Raw genomic sequence first — 18,648 nt, forward strand, 5'->3', positions numbered from 1 at the left:
ATTTATCCAACTGCACAAACAGAAGACGTGAATGAATCACTCCAGATGAGACTGCCACTTAGAGCAAAGAAAAGATTAAAACATGACAGAAAATACAGAAATATTAGTTAAGAGAATTTAGATTTTCATTATCCGGCACCGCAGATTTGTAGCTTATGTCATGCAGATTCTTCTTCTTGCGGTTGTGCACCCGGAAGTTTCTACTTGACAGTACTGAGGCTGCCCAGAGCAAAAACTGAGCAGCCGTTTGGTCCGCTTTGCACCAGAGAAAGTTACTTCCTAGTGCGCTGCAAGCGTTTGCGCGGAGCCCTCTCCCTCAGCACCCGCTACTTAAACTAACGGCATGGAGGACCGCAATTGTAAGGAATAAATTGTTTTCAGAACAAAAAGGGGGCGGGGGGCAACGAAAAAAGGTAACGAGACCATCCCTGGGATATTCCCTCGAAGAAAACGCCAGGATTTTCACCTGAATCAAAGGAGAAAGTAAGTCTGCATCCTTTCTTACTGCCTTATTAATTTCACAACCCACACTCTCGTTTACAGACTTGTTAGTCTTTAAGTAAATGAAGGGTGGGCTCTTGTTGAAAGATAAAGAAAGTCATGTAGTGTAAGCGTTTGTGTGATAATTACTGGCAAGAAGGGCATCCAACGCAACACGTACGTTACTGTCCTTTTTCCTCATCATTCTGCCTTCTACCGGCCAACGGGATATCAATTTAATTAATTCACTTATGAAAGTAACTTTTATTTTTTTCTGGAAAAGAAAGCCAATGAGACATTTATAGACGTCAGTGAAACCAAATCGGGATATTACTATTTTAACCAATATCACACACACAATATTGACACACACTGGAGAAACACATTTCGAAAGTTCACAGAACGCCTGCAAAGCGAGGTGTGGGACACCGGTGGTCAGGTGCTGGTGACCCTGTTGTCGTTCCGACTTTTGCGCGTCGCTACATCATCAGGAGAAGGTTGAGTGGAGAGCACTAGGAGCGTTACTTGTGGGAATGCTTGCTGAAATGCAGTGCTCCAGCAGAGCTTTAGTTCAGGTAGGCATTTTCAAGAAAATTGGCCGCTATAGCCGCACTTTTCTTGCGTATTCTATTCTTGTGTCGTATATTGACGAAACATTGGACAGCCGCCCATGCTTACACAAGAGAGGAAGTTTGAAACACTGTAAAAAGCTTTCCCTACCACACTAGAGACAGTCACTTCGTTCGTGAGGTGAACAGACACGTGTACACAAACTAGCAGACTGGATTGTGAAAGGGCATCTATATTGCAGTTTAAGACTAAAAAGATTTATTGCGTTCATAAAGGGATTGTTCCTACAGTGTTTTGTAAATAGTTGTAATTTGGCTGAGCTCTTTTGGATGGCTCGTTTTGATGCATTTTCGTGCGCTTTCTGGGCGGATCCTTTTTTGACGGCTGCGGGCCCTCAGACATGGTGTGCTGCTTTAACTTCCACTTTACATGCATGACAAGTCGTTAAGGCGTTACAGAAAATATGGTGTCAATCACATGGTCAAGAGTGGTATTTCCGTTTAGATCAAGCAAGGGTGTAATGTGATATTTGGCAGCCGTTTTTGTATCTATATGAAGTTGAAATTTTAGCACATGCAAGCACAGCCGCCTTCCCATAAGTGAAAGATTGGAACTTTTGGCCCCTCCTAATCCACACAGTCCCTCTGTCGCAACACCAGACTGCAAGGCCCAAAGTGAATTTCCATTTGAAGGTGGTAGGCCTATTTCTAGAGTAGCTGCCTTTCTTGGCAGTGGCTGTATGGGTGGAAAGTAGGGCTGTATAATGGTTGTGCTGGAACATTGTACCATGAGCATAAAGTTAACATTCTGGGGACATGAGAATGTTATTTTGTCCTTCTTTCATTGGTGGAGGATGGACAAAGGCACTTTCCATCAACTCACCATTTCATTGCTGAACAGCTCTGGACTTGAGGTGTTATTGATTTGAATGTCATTTGGGATATTCTAGTTGTAATGTGATTTAATACCAGCACAAATGGCTCTATAAAGATGTTAGAACTGGAAAGTAGTACCCACAAGGTCAAAAATACTGTCTTCCTCAAATTGACAGGTGTTCATGATTTGGGTCAGCTTGTCTATTCCATGTGTCAAAGAGGGTCAGACTTGTCTGTCAGTCGTGCAAAATAATTGAGCATGATTCAGAGGCCATATAAAATGGGTGTAATATTATATATGTAAATGAGTGAAGCCAGCTCCCAATGTTTGTCAAAGAGGTTATTATTTGAACAAACACTGGTGTCTTTAATATTTATGGCATCTTTGGTTATGTTTAACAGCCTCATAGAGCACAGGGTAATGTTAATGATTATGGTTGTAGTAAGGATAGTGTTTGGATTGTCACCAAATGGATATTTAAATCTGAAGTGTGGCTTATTCAATTTGCATGTTTCTTCATGATAGCCACATTGGTTCTTGTTCTTGGTGCTGGCTGAGCAGGGACACTACGAGGGCACACATCTGAATGGTTGGATCAGTGGTCTGTGTCATGGTAGTTCCGTTCATTGTACTTTATCATCCTGAGTTTGGAAGGATACTGGAGTCTCTTTGATGTCCCCAGGGTTCCCTTCACAGGCGTCAACTCCTTGCTGGTGATATGACACACAAGGGATTACACATTCAGTAACTGCAGGAGGATTATGATTGGGTGGGCAGATTGGGAAAATGGCCAGGGCAGTAGGGTTAACACCCCTACTCCTTTCATAAGAGCCATGGGTTCTTAATAATCACAGTGAATCAGGGCCTTATTAGACAGAACCTCATATAGCACAGTGTCCCCATTACTGCACTGGGGCGTTTGCTCGTTCTAGATGGCCCACCAACACCACTTCCAGCTTTCCCAGGTGTCTTCCATCCCGTCACACTTTGACTCAGGACTGTGTGAGTCTTGGAGATGAGCCAAAGAGAAGAGAGCAGAGTGCTGAAACTGAAACTAGAGCACATAGTGGCCAACAGGAAGTGAGGCTGAGTCTGTGGGAGTCAGGTTACCGTACTAGAGACCGTACTTTGGCCTGCAGGAAATGGGCGCGAACAATCCAGACTGAAAGAAGACTTAAAATTTAAAGCTTCACGGCCTGAGCCTGAAAAAGAGTCCAGAGTCTCATTCAGGTATAACAACACATTGATCTGTGTCTGCCTCAAGCCATTCTCATTATGCCAGGACTAAGAGAACAGATTAACCCAAAACTTTGCCCTACCCACTAATGACAGATTAGTAATCCTCACAACAAACCCACTGCTAACAATAGTGGGTTTGTGCTATTACAGTCAGATGTTGGTGTCTGTACTGTAATTTATGTGTGGGAAGACTGTGTGAAAGGTTGCAGGAATTGTCAACTATGGTTGGAGGTTGACCAAATTTGTTCTTGACTGGTTTTCAGTTAGAAGGCTACAGAATCAAACATAATGATCACACTATTACCCCCCCCCCCCCCATATATTGTGTATTTAGTTAGTAAACATCCGTATGCATGGAAATTTATGAACCACTTAGCCATGGCTGCCCAATGGTATTTCACTAAAGGAATTCCGGTTTAGCAACTTGCAGTGCAACAGCAGTGTCCCTTCCAGGATTCAAACCTGCAGCCCTTATTACAAGACCACGTAACAACCACAACTTAGTGCTGCCAAACGAGCCCCTGTGACTGTATTACGAGTTCCCCAGCTGACCTATTTGGTTAAATAAAGATTAAATGAAAAAGCCCTTAGATCTCATTGAAAAGGGAACAAGACTGAACAAAAAGAGGAAGTTCTTCATTGCGTGTTTCCATTGTTAGGGTCCTTTAACACCATGCTCACAGCAAGAGTCAATGTTGCGAAAAGAGAAGTGGGGTTGAGGATGGAGTGAGAAGTACCACCCACAAAATGAAGAATTGTGGGTAATAGTATGCTTGCTTTTGAAATGTGATTGGCTAATGTGAGGTGTGAGGGTGGTCCTTCATTAAAACTTCAGGTATGCAAAATTTTATTCACATCTTTAGCAGATCATGGGAACCAGTTGTCCTCACAGCACTTTGTAAAGGTCAAAGGAAAGCAGCCTTGGGCGCTTCTCTAGACAGACAGACAGACAGGCAGGCAGGCAGAATATGGTATATGTGGGTCCATACTCCTTGCTGGCTGACTTTAAATCTCTGTGGAGCACTTCTGAGGCAGATATATGGGATTGGGGGTGGGGGGTATTGATGTATTCATCTGAATGGATCACCTTACTCAGAGGGGATAGCGCACCCTTTGTATCTTGCATTGTGTAGCAGTGCCCTACTGTATGTGTAAATGCTCTGAAGTAGGGGTGAAATAGTATATCAGCATGATGGTGTTATTAAACTATAAAATAGTAAATCATAAATCAAACATATACCATTATACAATCAGGTTTTAGCATGAATCTGTGAAAATGTATCATCCAACAAACACATAACAAAACTATATAACACAATGGAACGAGACTACCCCACACTGTCTATCAGCTCTTGAAACGTAACTTGTAATTTGATTTCCTACTGCTACACAAGTACACTTCACAGCTCCGTAAGCATCATCGCTCAGGTTATGCCAGTATAGCACAATTAAGTGATATTTCACGGTTGTTAACTTGCAAGTGAAATACAGTGTTAAACAATTATGTAATTTAAAGTTTTACCACAGTTAATATAAAGGTTATTGAATGTAATTGAAAGTATTGGCCATTTACAGGGGGCAGATAAACTTATGGAAACACCAAATGAAAAAGGCCTCATATGTTGAAGAAACTTAATTGTAATCAAGACACATGTTTTACATTGATGTCAATACTAATTACCTATATGTTTCTGCTACAAAGCTGTTTTAAAAATCAGCACTTAGTATGTGAGTTCCTGAATCAAAATGAGAGATCTAACAAATTTTGAAAGAGGTCATATATGTAGTGTCTGAATATCAGGTGTGTTGGTCACAGAAATGGTGAAATTATTTGATGCGTGAAGATGAATGGTGACAAAAATCATGACCGCATGCTCTAAATGTGGAAAAATACAACCTGCACAACAGCAAAACACGCTAAATTTACACCCCCATGACCCAAAAACTATATGTCATAAGCTTCACAAAGCTATTTATGGTAGGGCTGCCATTTGTAAACTGCTTGTAACCAGAGAGTGGATTTTCATGTCCTTCATCGCTCAAAGATTTGGAGGCTTTATGTCTTTAAGATTGGTCCAATATCCCACTAGAAACAGTTCAAAACTTGTACAAAACAATTCCAGGTAGGACTGAAGCTGTTCTGAAGGCAAAGGGCTGTTCAGTTCATTATTCTTTAACAACTGTTATGATGGTTCTGTTATTTCTGTCTACCTTGTGTAAGTTGTTATACAAAAGTAGCTTTGCTGCTTGCCTGCTTTGAGCATTCCTTACTGGGGCTACACATGGTTTTACAAATTATAGTAAGTTGTATGGTTCTTGAGTAGCTAGTTGGTTGAGGTCCCTACATCTAGGACTTGAGCTTGATTCCAGTCATGTCAACAGTTGATAACAGAGTCATGTATTTTTTACAACAAACTGACTAAGGTACATTTTAAGTAATTACTATGTCAAAAAAGAAGTTCCATGAAAGATAGTCGCGATATATCAATAATTGTGATATTTTCAATACAATTAACATATTGCCAAAATCTGTTTTACCTCTGCTCTCAAGTGTGTTGTGTAATTATGCAGGCTGTCAAGAGTTGGGTAAGTAATATTGGTGATGTTTATGCAGCATGTTACTGGACTTGCTGCTCTTCTTCAAAGAACCATGGCTAACATAAGTCCATTAAACATGAAAGTTTTGTTTTGTGACAAGCACAGTTTGTAAAATCTAGAAGAAATGCAAGGTAATGGCAAGGGTTGGACATCTCCAGGTGTATCACTGTATCACTCCTCTGCTGGTTTCTCACTGTGTTGTTTTGCTGGGGTATAATAGTGACTCAATGTCTCTGCTATTGGAAGCAGGATGGGCTGTGCTAAATCTAAGTCAGACCGCAGCTCCACAAAGGATGTGGATGTGGACCCCAAGCCTGCGACGGTACACTACGCGCCAGACCCCACATCCAACACATCGGTGAGTGCACAGGAAGGAGAAGAGGCATGCAGGGGATGTTATACAGTAGCTGTAGGTTAACATATATTGAAATATATTTATATATAACATATTCAAATAACATTCACAAAGTGGCTCTCCTATCTCCCTTCTTCAAGTCACTTGTAGTTTAGTCAACACAAGTCTTTGTCTGTATTTATGATTTATTTTAAAAATGTATATACATATATACTTGTGCATAAATAAGAATAAGTGTGTATATAATTTGTATAGGTGTATAACTGTGTGCAAATAGTGCGTGTGTGAGGGGGTTATTTTCTGCCTTGTCACCAGATTACCAGATTTACTTTTGTATTCACTGAACTCTACCCCTCTGTGTACCCTGGATTTAGCACACTTCCTGTCTGCTGGAGTCACTGTCTGTGGCCACAGTGCACTGTACTGTTTTATCTGAGGGACCGCTCTGGGAGTATAAAATAAAAGAGTGATTGGGTTCTAATACAGCATACAGAGGTGGAGTCATGATTTTAGAGAGGAGTAGGACAACTGTTGTCAAAAAGGCAGGGTCATGGCCCCAGAGAAGTAGGGTCATTGTGCCAGAGACTAGAATCCATGTTCACAGAGACACAGGATCAGCACAGACATTCCACTGTGTTCTTCTGTGCAGGAGGTTCCTTTTGGTAACAGGAGGTTTTGGGGCTGTCTACATTCCTATAATAGCTGTGGATGTTCTTTTTTAGATGGCATCCAGTCAAGAATTTTCAAAATGATCTAGCAAATCAGAAGATGTGTAGGTCAATAATACAATGACAGCAATTATGTATGAAGTATGAATCAGAAAGCTCAAAGCTTAGGAATAATAATTAAAACATTTGCGGTCTGCTTATGTATCCATCAAATTCATAGAAAACAAGTAGTACACATGGTTGTACATAGCATGACTACTTTGATGAAACTCAACAAAACGTCTGTTTGGAAGATTATAAGTCATATAGTAGATTGATACATATTGCACAAATATTATTTACAAAGCTTGAAAGCAGGGTCTGAAATTAACCTGCCAGCCCACAAATGCAGGTATATTTTCTCTGTGGTGGGTTAAAGTTGGAGCGTCACAAGCCACTCCGGCAGGTGCTGTTTGTGCAAAAATTATCGCAGCCCACTACGCTAGTTAAAGAACCCTTGTAAAATATACAACCCTTTCAGTTTGGTTTTTATTAGGTTTTTACTGTAAGTCAATGTCAGGACCTCTCTGTCATTTTCTAGAAGTGAAATCATTTTTGTCATCTTTGTATATCTCTGGTTATCCAATCATAAGCTATGTATGACAATGCAAATTTGTCTCCCACAGGAAGATGGGTGGATTCACTGACTGATTAGCAAGTTTTGGTCTGAAAGATAGTTACCCTTTACCATGCCTGTGAGTGGACTGAGAGTAGATAAATGTAGATCATGTTCTGAATGGTACATGCCACTGGAAAAAAGGGGAGGCCCCTCTCTGATTTTGAGTGGCTATGCAAGTAGGGTTGATTCCAAGTCCAATGATTCTTTATATATTTAGATAATATCTGCCTAGCTAACCAGCTAGCTGGTAGCGGTAGTACACAGCTGGTACTGTGGTTTAGCTATCAGCTTTAGCTGTAATGTTATCTTGCTGGCTTGCTGTTTTAGCTAACAATATATGATGCTGCTACCATACAGACATGTGTCTTGCAGGATCCAGTTAAAATACAGGTTTATTTGCAATAAATTAATTTGGCTGTTGAAAAACCTGACTGGTTGGTGAATTTTTCCATCTGCCAGACACACTGGTGGGTTTACCAAAAAGTGAATTTCGGACCCTGTAGAAGGGATTTGAAATTTGAATTTAGATCTGACAATTCAAGATTAGGAACAACTCTAAGGGGGGGTTTCCAAGTACCTCAGTTGGCAAGGTGTTCATTTATAACACAGGCTAGGTTACCAGTGTTTCCTTATCTCACCACTCTCAGCTACCCTGTCAGCTGCCAGGTGCCTGCAGTTTGCTCAGATAATGTCACTGGAATAACACCTATCGTTCACTTGTGGCCTACTTCAATATGGTGCATTGTGGAACTTGTAGTGTGCTTGTTAGTGTAGTAGGGGATTCCATTTGTCTGGTATCAGCACTCCTGTATGACTGTAGATGTTGTTGGTAAGACTAGCCTCATGAGCCACTGGCAATTCCAGACAGAGATGTAGAAAAGGGGAAAATTATAAAAAATGTGAAAAAAAACCTGGTACGGTTGTTACGATCATGTGTATTTGGTATTTATGTGTATTAAATTTGGTATCTTTACACCTGGCAAAAGAACACCATTTTAACTTTCTTCCTGTCTGTCTTTCTTCCCTCTGTCTGCAGACTAAACCCGGCCCGCCAGTCGGTTCTGATGGTAAGTGTATGGAAATACACCACCCCATCTCTTCTCATAATGTTATAAATATTGCAGCAACGTTTAATGCATATCTCACACAGCTCTACCCAACCCGACCAACATGGGTGTTGCCTTCATGCAGCTGACACATAGCACTCTCACAATGTTTTTGTGACGCTGTGAGTGCTACAGCATTATGCTGAAGTGCTGTGAGGATACCATGTGATGACTAGGCTGACCACAACACCCATCCCTCACCCATGCAAAGCTAAAAAAAACAAAATGCTAAGCGAGAGATAATTTAATAGCCATCAGACACACATGCGTCCCCCAACAACCACAACCACTAGCTTCAGCCAGAACTCTGCCCCCAGCCAATTCAGCAATAACTCTTCTTGACGCAGTCACTGGTAGATGAAATGAGGTAACTACCCCCTCACTATGAAGGACCTTCACATGCTGTATACCCTTTAAATCATTACTTATTAACCCTTTCTTACTCTCTTAATCCCCTTGGTTGTTTAGGAGGTTCTCTTCATCGCCACACTGTCCCGTGCCTAAGTCAGGGTTACAGCTCACACCCCAGTTAAAGGCTTGATTTCCTGGGCATTTTGCTGCTGTTACTTTTATAGTTAGCTTTGAATGTTGTTACTCTGTCAATTTGGGGCTTTAAACTGAATGTAGTTATTCTGTTAGCTCAGAGGTTAATACCAAAGGGAAGAAATTTAATGTGGAATGAACTAGGACTGAATGATCAGGACTGAATGATCACACCATCCTTGTCTTAGATTTGTTTCTCTCTTAATTGGTTCATTCAAATCACCATTTGGATTACTTTGAACCTTACTTGATATTCCTTGAGTAATTCAACTGCTAGTTGAAAGTAAACTTAAACCTGACAGACCAGGGCCTCCAGGACTGGAGAAAAAACATGATAAAAAATAAGTGTGGCCCAAGCCTGAGCCTCACGCAGGAAGCCCTTTTGGATGCGCAGTTTTTCAGGAATGATGTGTGTAGAACTTACTGGCTGAGTTTAACAGGTAACACACCTAAAAATTAATAGCCTGCCTCTGTTAATGCTCTCAAAGTCAACAAAAGCCAAAATATTTTCCACTCACATTTTTATGTTTTTTTCAGATTATGAGAGATAACAAAATGTACAATCACACACTAATGATGAGTGATTATCCACTGAATACATGGGATTACTCACTAATTATGCATGATTACCAACTAGATACATGTGATTACCTTCTAATAATGAGTGGTTACCCATCAGATACATGTGATTACCCACTAACTATTTGTGATTATTATCATTAGGTGCTTTTGATAATCCACTAATTATGTGTGGTTGCCTATTAAATATGTGTGAGCACCCACATACTATATAAGAAGCAATGAGAGCAGTGTAGAAATTGCGTCTGTCAGGCACATCATCGAGAAATAAAGATCCAACTGGCCCTCCTTCTCCTCCACTTCATTTGATGGGTCAGCAGTATTCACTCAACCAAACATAAACACAGGTGATAGGAACACCCTGTGCAGGAATGTCAGTGCATCAAAAGTGTTCTCTCTCTGTCTCACAGGTCCTGATAATATCGCCATAGCATTGTTTGACTATGAGGCCTTGCACGATGGAGACCTGGGCTTCAAGAAGGGAGAACGGCTGAAGATCTTAGAGGAGTGAGTCAGGGCCAATGCTGCCCCCTAGTGCCAGAGAGGAGTAAACCCAATGCAGGAGAGAGTTGGGGCTAGACACTGCACCAGACCAATGTTAACTTCCTGCTACTCAGTGCAACAGTCCAACAGCATTGTCAGTATCATTGTCATCTTATTTCTGAACCCATGTAAATGTGAATGTGAACCATTCTGGAGACCCTGGTTCATCAGAAGATGTGCAGTACACAAGTTAGGTTGTGATTAACACGAGTGTGTGATATCAGTGGCATAGCTTATTTTGTAACCATTGGATAAAGATACAGAGTAGAACAGAGACATACTGTAGGTATACAGTTTACCATTGAGCCACATTAGAAGAAGCCTACTGTATTAGATTGTTGTTTGGCCTAGCCTAAGAATCCCATTGGGGGGGAAAGCTAGTCTTAATATTCACTTCTGTGACAAGCTTAGAGTCCAGTAACCACACTGTTTTCTGCAGAACTAGCAGACGCTTGCAGTGAAACATACATAACATGAAAGAACAGGAAACGCATCCAACCCATATCTCTGACTCTTCCTGTCTCTGTCTCTCTCTCTCTCTCTCTGTCTGTCCCTCTGTCTCTATTTCTCTTTGTGTAGGTCAGGGGAGTGGTGGAAGGCGATGTCCATAAGTACAGGAAAGGAGGGCTTCATCCCCAGTAACTACGTAGCTAAAGATAGCCTGGAGACTGAGGAGTGAGTGTGCATGTGTGTGTATGTGTGTGTAACGGGTGGGACCTCGCGTTGTGTTTAATTCGATGTTACGTGGGTTGGTGAGTGAGCGACTTTTGAACCGAGGTTCTCACTGCTCGCTGCCAAGCCCTTACGGCCAGCGTCATTGCCAGTTGAGCTAAAGGCAAATTGCCCCTAGCCTGTCGGCAACAACGCTACTTAACCAGGTCTTGGGGAGTGACGTAGCTGCTGCAACCGCTCGGCTACCTGCTACCCGCCACCTAAGGCTTTACACGAGCTAATCACTTCAGCTCTGCTACATGTGCGTGTGTGTGTGAATATCAGTGGTGGTAGTGGGGGTATATGGAAAAAACCTTTAAAAAACAAAAGTATGTGTTAGTTTATTAGTGTACAAATTAACATTTGTGCGGATGCTCCTGCTGTCCAGGTGGTTCTTCAAAGGTGTGAGCCGGAAAGATGCAGAAAGACAGCTGCTGGCCTCAGGGAATCAAGTCGGGTCTTTCATGATTCGTGACAGCGAGACCACCAAAGGTGATTCCACTGCTCCACACTGCTGCTCTAACCACACCTCCACACTGACCAATGCTCCATACCGCTCCCCTGATGCTCCACATGGCTGGATTGTTGGCCGTTAACTTTGTGTTGATCAGTTTGATGTCCCCACCCACAGGGAGCTACTCCATTTCAGTGAGAGATAGAGATGGCCACTCTGCAGACACAGTCAAGCATTACAAGATCCGTACCCTGGACAACGGTGGCTTCTACATTTCCCCCCGGATCACCTTCAGCACCCTGCAGGAGCTGGTTGCCCACTATAAGAGTAAGTGCCAGGCCTGGTTGCCCATATTAAGACCCATTAACACCATGCATTAAGAACCTCTAAGCATTAATCCCTAACAGTAACCCTTCAGTGTGTGTGTTATAGATTTTGACATTTTCATATATTTATGTGTTCAGAGCAGAGTGATGGGCTGTGCCAGGTCCTGAAGGCGCCGTGTCTCAGTGCGAAGCCACAGAAGCCGTGGGAGAAGGATGCCTGGGAGATCCCCAGGGAGTCCCTGAAGCTGGACAAGAGGCTGGGGGCAGGACAGTTTGGGGAGGTCTGGATGGGTGAGCCATATGTCTGTGTAGCTTTCTGAGCTTCCCTGGCTGTTTGCAGTGCACCATGGGTAACACAGTTCTCTGGTCTCAGCCACGTATAACAAGCACACCAAGGTGGCGGTGAAGACCATGAAGCCAGGCAGCATGTCTGTGGAGGCCTTCCTGGCAGAGGCCAACCTGATGAAGAGTCTCCAGCATGACAAGCTGGTGCGGCTCAACGCTGTGGTGACCAAGGAGGAGCCCATCTACATCATCACAGAGTTTATGGAAAAAGGTGACAAGATGCTCATATCTGAGTGCTGCACCCCTCAGTAATGACTTGTTGTTAATTGTGCCATATTCCAGCTTTTACTACTGAGAGAGGGTGACAATGTGAGTGTTTGTGTGAGTGTGTGTGTATGTGTATCTGTGTTTGAGAGTATGTGTATGTGTGTATGTTTCCCTGTATGTCCTGATAACACCGTGCACGTGTGTGTATGTGTGTGTTTCCCTGCATCTCCTGGTGACAGTGTGTGCATTTGTTGGTCTCTGTGTGCAGGTAGTTTATTGGACTTCCTGAAGACTGATGAGGGAAACCGGCTCCAACTGCCAAAACTCATCGACTTTTCAGCACAGGTGAGTCATATTGACTTTTCAGCGTAGCTGAGTCTTAAAAATCATCGCCCTCAACAAAGCCATGAAGAACTGTGCGTAGGAGAGGATGACTGAACCGGTCACGTGGCATTGTTGAATGAAGGCGCTGAATGTGCAGTCATAAATTCTATTTATGAATCTTGAGTTAATGAGGAAGTTTATGATGCCTGATGGGAAGTGACACACATGTCGGCTGGGGTTGCATCATTTAAGCAGAAATATGAATATGAAGCTGTTTCTGGACACATAGGCTGCACACCAGTGACACACTGCACAAAGGAACTCTGAGAGAGGCAGAGTGCAGTCACACAACCAGCGTGAGAACATGGGCTGTGGTCTTGGTGGCATATTGTACAGATACACACACACACACACACCCACACACTGTCACACATGCACAAACATACACACTCTCTCTCACACATACGCATCAACACACTCACCACACAATACACTAATACACACAGGTGGTTCCATTGGTAAATGGAAAGTTTTACACACTCTTGTTGTGCAGTGTGATTGTGTTTTTGAGCAGTAAGTAAGTCTTTTTATTTTGAATTGGATTTCAGTATACAGACACTTCTTTTTTGTAACAGCCAACCACCATGATGAGGAGAGACCAAAAAAACAGAGAAACAGACAGTATGTGTCTGTGTGTTTGAACGAATGTCTGGAAACTCCATGGTGGCAATAATAGATACTTTTAGAATAATACTTTTTCTGCACTGTCAACCAGATTATTCTGTTTTTGTGTTATACGTGATGAAGATGTTCTGAGCCAAGCAGCAATAAGGTTAGCTTGGCTGAACCAACCTGGCAACCTAGTAAGCCCAGGGGAGGGTGTACACCACCTCATGGAGAAAAAAAAATGCCATGACACACAGTGGATATCAATAAAAATTTTGAAGAGATTGTCTGCAAAAGATTTATATTGTTCAATGGTTAAATTGTATTGTTGTTCATTTTTAAAATTTAAGACCATGTCTCCACCCTCCACCTGTGGCCTCAGATCACATGACTCATTCATGGCCCCGCCCCCATGTAGTGGACTGTGCTGCCATTGCTTAGAGCAGCGTTTCCCAACCCTGCTCCTGAAGGCACACCGTCCTGCATATCTTCTATCTATCCCTGCTCTACCTACCTGACTGAACTCATCAGTGGCACTTTTGATTAGCTGAGCACACCTGATTTAGTCAAGCAGGAAGGATACATAGAAGATATGCAGGACAGTGTGCCTCCAGGAGCAGGGTTGGGAAACACGGGCTTAGAGACTGTGTTTCTCATGGTGTCCTTGTCTGTATTCTCAGATTGCAGAGGGCATGGCCTTTATTGAACAGAAGAACTACATCCACAGAGACCTGCGTGCTGCCAACATCCTGGTCAACAAGGCCCTGGTCTGCAAGATCGCTGACTTTGGCCTGGCCCGCGTCATTGAAGATAATGAGTACACTGCCAGGGAAGGTGAGCTAAATGCAGAATATGTGGGCCATAATTGCTTTTTTCTCCTTGGTGTAACCCTGTTTTGTAATCACCAGTTGTACATTATGCTTGTCTCACCATGAAAACCACTTGCACAGGAGCCTATAAGTAACACAGATGCAATCCTATAAGATACTTGCACAAAGCAAGCAGCTATTTTTTGTACTAGAAGTCATGCAGTGCACCGCAGTGAGATGGGGGTGATTGAGGGATGTATCCTACTCCACTCCAACTCCTAGGTTATTCACCACTACAGGTGCCTAGCAAGCTGGGGGGCTCTGGGGGCTGTGAGGCAGGGGGACCCTAGCCAACCTGCCCACCCCTTTTCCTGACAGGATAAAGCAAGTTCCACCACTGTGGGGTCCTGGTAATTTTTGGTGGATGACACGGTCAGTGCCCATGGGGCTCATCCTGCTCTCAAGGCGAGCACCTTGTCGACTGACCCCCCCTTGGAACCCCCCTGCAAATACCTAATTGAGTATCTAAAATAAATGATAAATCCATCAAACTCTTTATTCACACAGTTTAATTGAGGAAACTAAAAAGTATCCAGCAATAAAAAAGGAGAGATCAAACGGACAGATGAACCTCCAGCGACCTTGTCTTCTCGCAAGTTTGCTCAGAGTATTATTATCTGCACTAACCGGATGCCGCCCCTCCCCACAGGGGCCAAGTTCCCCATTAAGTGGACCGCCCCTGAAGCCATCAACTACGGCTCCTTCACCATCAAGTCTGACGTCTGGTCCTTCGGCATCCTGCTGATGGAGATCATCACCTACGGGCGCACCCCCTACCCAGGTTAGTGCGTTGTTTACTTCATAACTTAATCAACCACCATCATTGGGTACCATTGTTAATATTTCCTGTGCAAACGACACTTGGCAGTCAAGCCCACCAATGGTGGTTGGGATGAGGACCAAGGTAACTGACAACAGTAGCCAGTGGTTTGGGGGAATGCAATCTAAACTCTAATCTGCAAAACAGGTCTGCTGCTTTCTTCAGGGCTCATAAGATAGTGGCCTTTCAGAAGACAAGTGTGGCCTGTGCCATATACAGTTCAGCTACATGCTGTCCTTCTGAATACTGTCCTATCCTGTATTGTCCTGTGACTGTCATATAAGGTCCTACTACTGCAGTGTTTCTCAACCATCTCCTGGAGGGCCCCCTGCCCTGCATGTTTTAGATATCTCCCTGCTCCAAAACAGCTGATTCAAATGATCAACTCGTGATGAACTCCTGAAGCTGCTGAATAACAAACTGATCATTTGAATCAGCTGTGTTGGAGCAGGGAGATATCTAAAACATGCAGGGAAGGGGGCCCTCCAGGAGATGGTTGAGAAACACTGTACTACTGTATATACAGTCCTGCCACATACTCTTCTACCATTTACAACACTACCATATTCTGTCCCATATATACACTGCTGTACTATATAATTTCTTGCTATAGTGTTCTGCCATATACTTCCCCTTACATCACACATCATTTGGCAGCACATGTTCACTCTACTTTGCCAGGATTTATCCTCAGATAATAATACCATGCTGTGTGTGTGTGTGTGTGTGTGTGTGTGTGTGTGTGTGTGTGTGTGCGTGTGTGCTTTCCTCTCAGGAATGACAAACCCTGAGGTGATTCGCTCTCTGGAGAAGGGGTACCGCATGCAACGCACAGAAAGCTGCCCGCAGGAGCTGTATGACATCATGCTAGACTGCTGGAAGAACAGGCCCGAGGAGCGGCCCACCTTCGAATACCTGCAGAGTGTGCTGGAGGACTTCTACACCGCTACAGAGAGCCAGTATCAACAGCAGCCATGACACACAAACACACAAGCTCTCTCTCTCTCTGTCTCTCACACACACACACACACACACACACACACACACACACACACACATGTATGTACATACATGCACACACATGCACATACACACACAAATGCACAGACACAAGGGATGATCAGACTCCTGGATTATGCTTTCTGAGGTCTCACAGTAGTGTATTTTTAGTGCCAAAGTTTTAATGCTGTCCACTCTGTGACTGAGCCTGTGAGGAAAAATGGCTGTGCTGTCTCATAATTTAGGACTTCTTTGAAAGCCAGCCTGGTTTTTCAACACTTCTGTGAAAAATGGCTTGATTTTTCAGCAGATCTATGAAAGATAGTCTGGTTTTTCAGCACTTCTGTGAATGCTGGACTAGTGATTCAGCCCTTGTCTGAAAGTTGGTCTGATGATTTAGCACTTTTGCGAAAGCTGGTTGAGTGATTAAGCACTTCTGTGAAAGCTCACCTTGTCATTCAGCATATCTGTGAAAGCTATAGGGTGTTTAAAGATAGACAGACACAGTTTTGGCCTTCTCCCAGCTATTAATCTCTTTTACACTTTTTCTTAAGAGTGTGTGCTTGGCCTAACTCTCTAGTCTCTCAGGGGAATTTTTCCCAAAGCCCCTCCATCAGTCTGGATAGGTCACACTCCCTGTCCGACCCCTTTGATCTTAGCACAAGCTCTCTCAGCTATAAAGCTGCCTTTAGTAATATCCTCTTATGTATCTCTACATTCTGCTTAATGGACTTACTAATAGTCTCAACACATGCTTTTGGACCACTGTGCAACTGGTGTACTGTCATGCCATGAAGTTATAGGATAAAAAGTTTTACAATTTTTTTTTTACCTGAACAAGTGCCTGTATATTGGGTGGATCCAGGTGTGATGTACCCAGTCATCTTCTAGAGGGCGGTGTAGAGTATTTATAAGATATAAGATTTAATTCTTGTTTAGCTGCAGGTTTAGGCGCCTTGAGATTATTGCTCTCTCTTGTGAATGAAATCATTCATGTGATACAGAATTGAGGAGTCAGTTTTCAATAGCTGTCCATCAGATGGGGTAGATGTTATATTCATTTGATTAATATGAATTGTTTTAATGTTTTAATTTTTATTTATTTTTGATTGTAATTTTTCTGGCAGACATAATGGCTCTGACAATATTAGCAGAGCCATGCATACATACTGAATAATGTACTACTGTATTTTAGAGTTTCATTTAGTATTTAAAAGTTTACTCTCCTTTTTACTTTCCTTTAATGACTGGACTGTAAATTAACTGGTATGAAATATGCAATATTGTGTGGGTGTTTCTTTACTTTAATCTTGTGTGTGTCACCTTAAAATTGCCACCTGTTTTATTTCAAAAATTAGCAAACAGTCAGTATTCTTCAAAATATAAAATACACACAAAACAGAAGAACCGAATATACTACTTCCTCAATGTACCACTTCCTAGCACACTGTGACTGTTGAGAGTTTTCTGACTGTTTAAATAAAGTGTCATGTAACACAACTCCAACAATAAGCCGCAATGTACCTTGAGCTTTTTTATACTTAGAAAAAACTCCTTTCCTAAAGATAACCATCCTTGTTTTTATTTAACTTTAGTCATGAATACTTTGAGACATTTCAGAGAATGTGTGTATAATTTTAAAATGCTAATCCTAATTTATGAGACTTTTGAGATATTTGTATGTGATGGCTTGGACATAAAAGTTGATAAGATAAAGCTTAAATGTGAATTGTGTAGATGTCATGCTACAACCAAATAAAATGTTAATTTAAATTTTTTGGTGATGTTGGATATTGGACCTAATGAGTGTTAACATCTGTCATTTTATGAACAGAAACTTCTGCACAACAGAAGGCAGCTTCACCCAAAGTCTAAACATGTTGCTCCTTGCCTTTACTAAAGTCTGAATCCATGTTGAAGAGCTTTTCATTTATTTTAATACCTAGAAAATAAGTAGAGCAGGAGGAAAACAATAGTGTCTGTGTGTGTGTGTGTCCATACATTATGTACAATTTTCTGTTTTCCTATATTCCATTGTGTTCTGGAGGAAATTATATGAATTTAAGGGTATCAGCAGTACATACTTTGCTGAATCATTACAGTTTATGCAGGTGCTGTGCATACTGTTTGAAAACATTACTTTTTAAGAACATCTGAGGGTACAGGCTTGAATTCACAAATCTGAAAAGTCTCTACATATTTATACTATACTATAGAGTGTTCACGTTTTAGTTTATATTTGCTTCTAGAGCCTCAAAATGAGGTCTCTTCAGAGCTAGTAAAGAACTTGGTGAGTTTAAGAACAGTGCTCACATGTATGACACTGTCTTTTCTGTGGTAAGCCTCCTGCTGGCCAAAAAGGGAATTGCACCCTCAGCTCATCTTCCTTGCTTCCATACTTTTTAGTTAACCCATAATGATAATGGCATCAACGTAATGTATATAGTTAATGCTTGCACTTTAAATGCAAATACAAGGAATGCCATTTTCTATTTTTAACTTTAATCACTCTCTCTCATACACAGATAAATGATCAGAGTTGTGATTATTAGATGTCATTATTGGTGCAAAAAATTGTTTTATGTATCATCCCCAATAATCATCCTGAAGGAACTGAAATCACAAAAGCCCAGAATAATCACAGCTAACAAATTATTTGTGTAAATATAAGTTTGTTCAGTGTCCAGTGAGATCACAAACAACTGAAAAGTC

The 18,648-nt window shown here is 42.1% G+C and overlaps 1 protein-coding gene across 1 annotated transcript; it reads left to right on the forward strand.

Moving 5' to 3' along the window:
• The first annotated feature begins 378 nt into the window (after positions 1 to 378).
• Positions 379 to 15,926, forward strand: LOC118778757 (tyrosine-protein kinase HCK-like). Its single transcript, XM_036530450.1, has 13 exons — positions 379 to 483; positions 6,010 to 6,121; positions 8,481 to 8,511; positions 10,083 to 10,179; positions 10,795 to 10,890; positions 11,315 to 11,418; positions 11,558 to 11,707; positions 11,845 to 11,997; positions 12,080 to 12,262; positions 12,527 to 12,603; positions 13,929 to 14,082; positions 14,767 to 14,898; positions 15,713 to 15,926. The coding sequence occupies exons 2-13, from the start codon at positions 6,014 to 6,016 to the stop codon at positions 15,913 to 15,915; spliced, it is 1,488 nt and encodes a 495-aa protein (XP_036386343.1). The 5' UTR covers positions 379 to 483; positions 6,010 to 6,013; the 3' UTR covers positions 15,916 to 15,926.
• The last annotated feature ends 2,722 nt before the right edge of the window (positions 15,927 to 18,648 follow it).

The sequence above is a fragment of the Megalops cyprinoides genome, chromosome 6, assembly GCF_013368585.1.
Source record: "Megalops cyprinoides isolate fMegCyp1 chromosome 6, fMegCyp1.pri, whole genome shotgun sequence".
NCBI lineage: Eukaryota > Metazoa > Chordata > Actinopteri > Elopiformes > Megalopidae > Megalops > Megalops cyprinoides.

Bases quoted from the DNA above. Each gene is read 5' to 3' on its own strand.
- LOC118778757 (XM_036530450.1), top strand. From the start codon at position 6,014: ATGGGCTGTGCTAAATCTAAGTCAGACCGCAGCTCCACAAAGGATGTG. The intron at 11,708-11,844 runs GTAAGTGCCAGG...TTATGTGTTCAG, and splicing joins GCTGGTTGCCCACTATAAGA to AGCAGAGTGATGGGCTGTGC. The intron at 12,604-13,928 runs GTGAGTCATATT...CTGTATTCTCAG, and splicing joins TCATCGACTTTTCAGCACAG to ATTGCAGAGGGCATGGCCTT.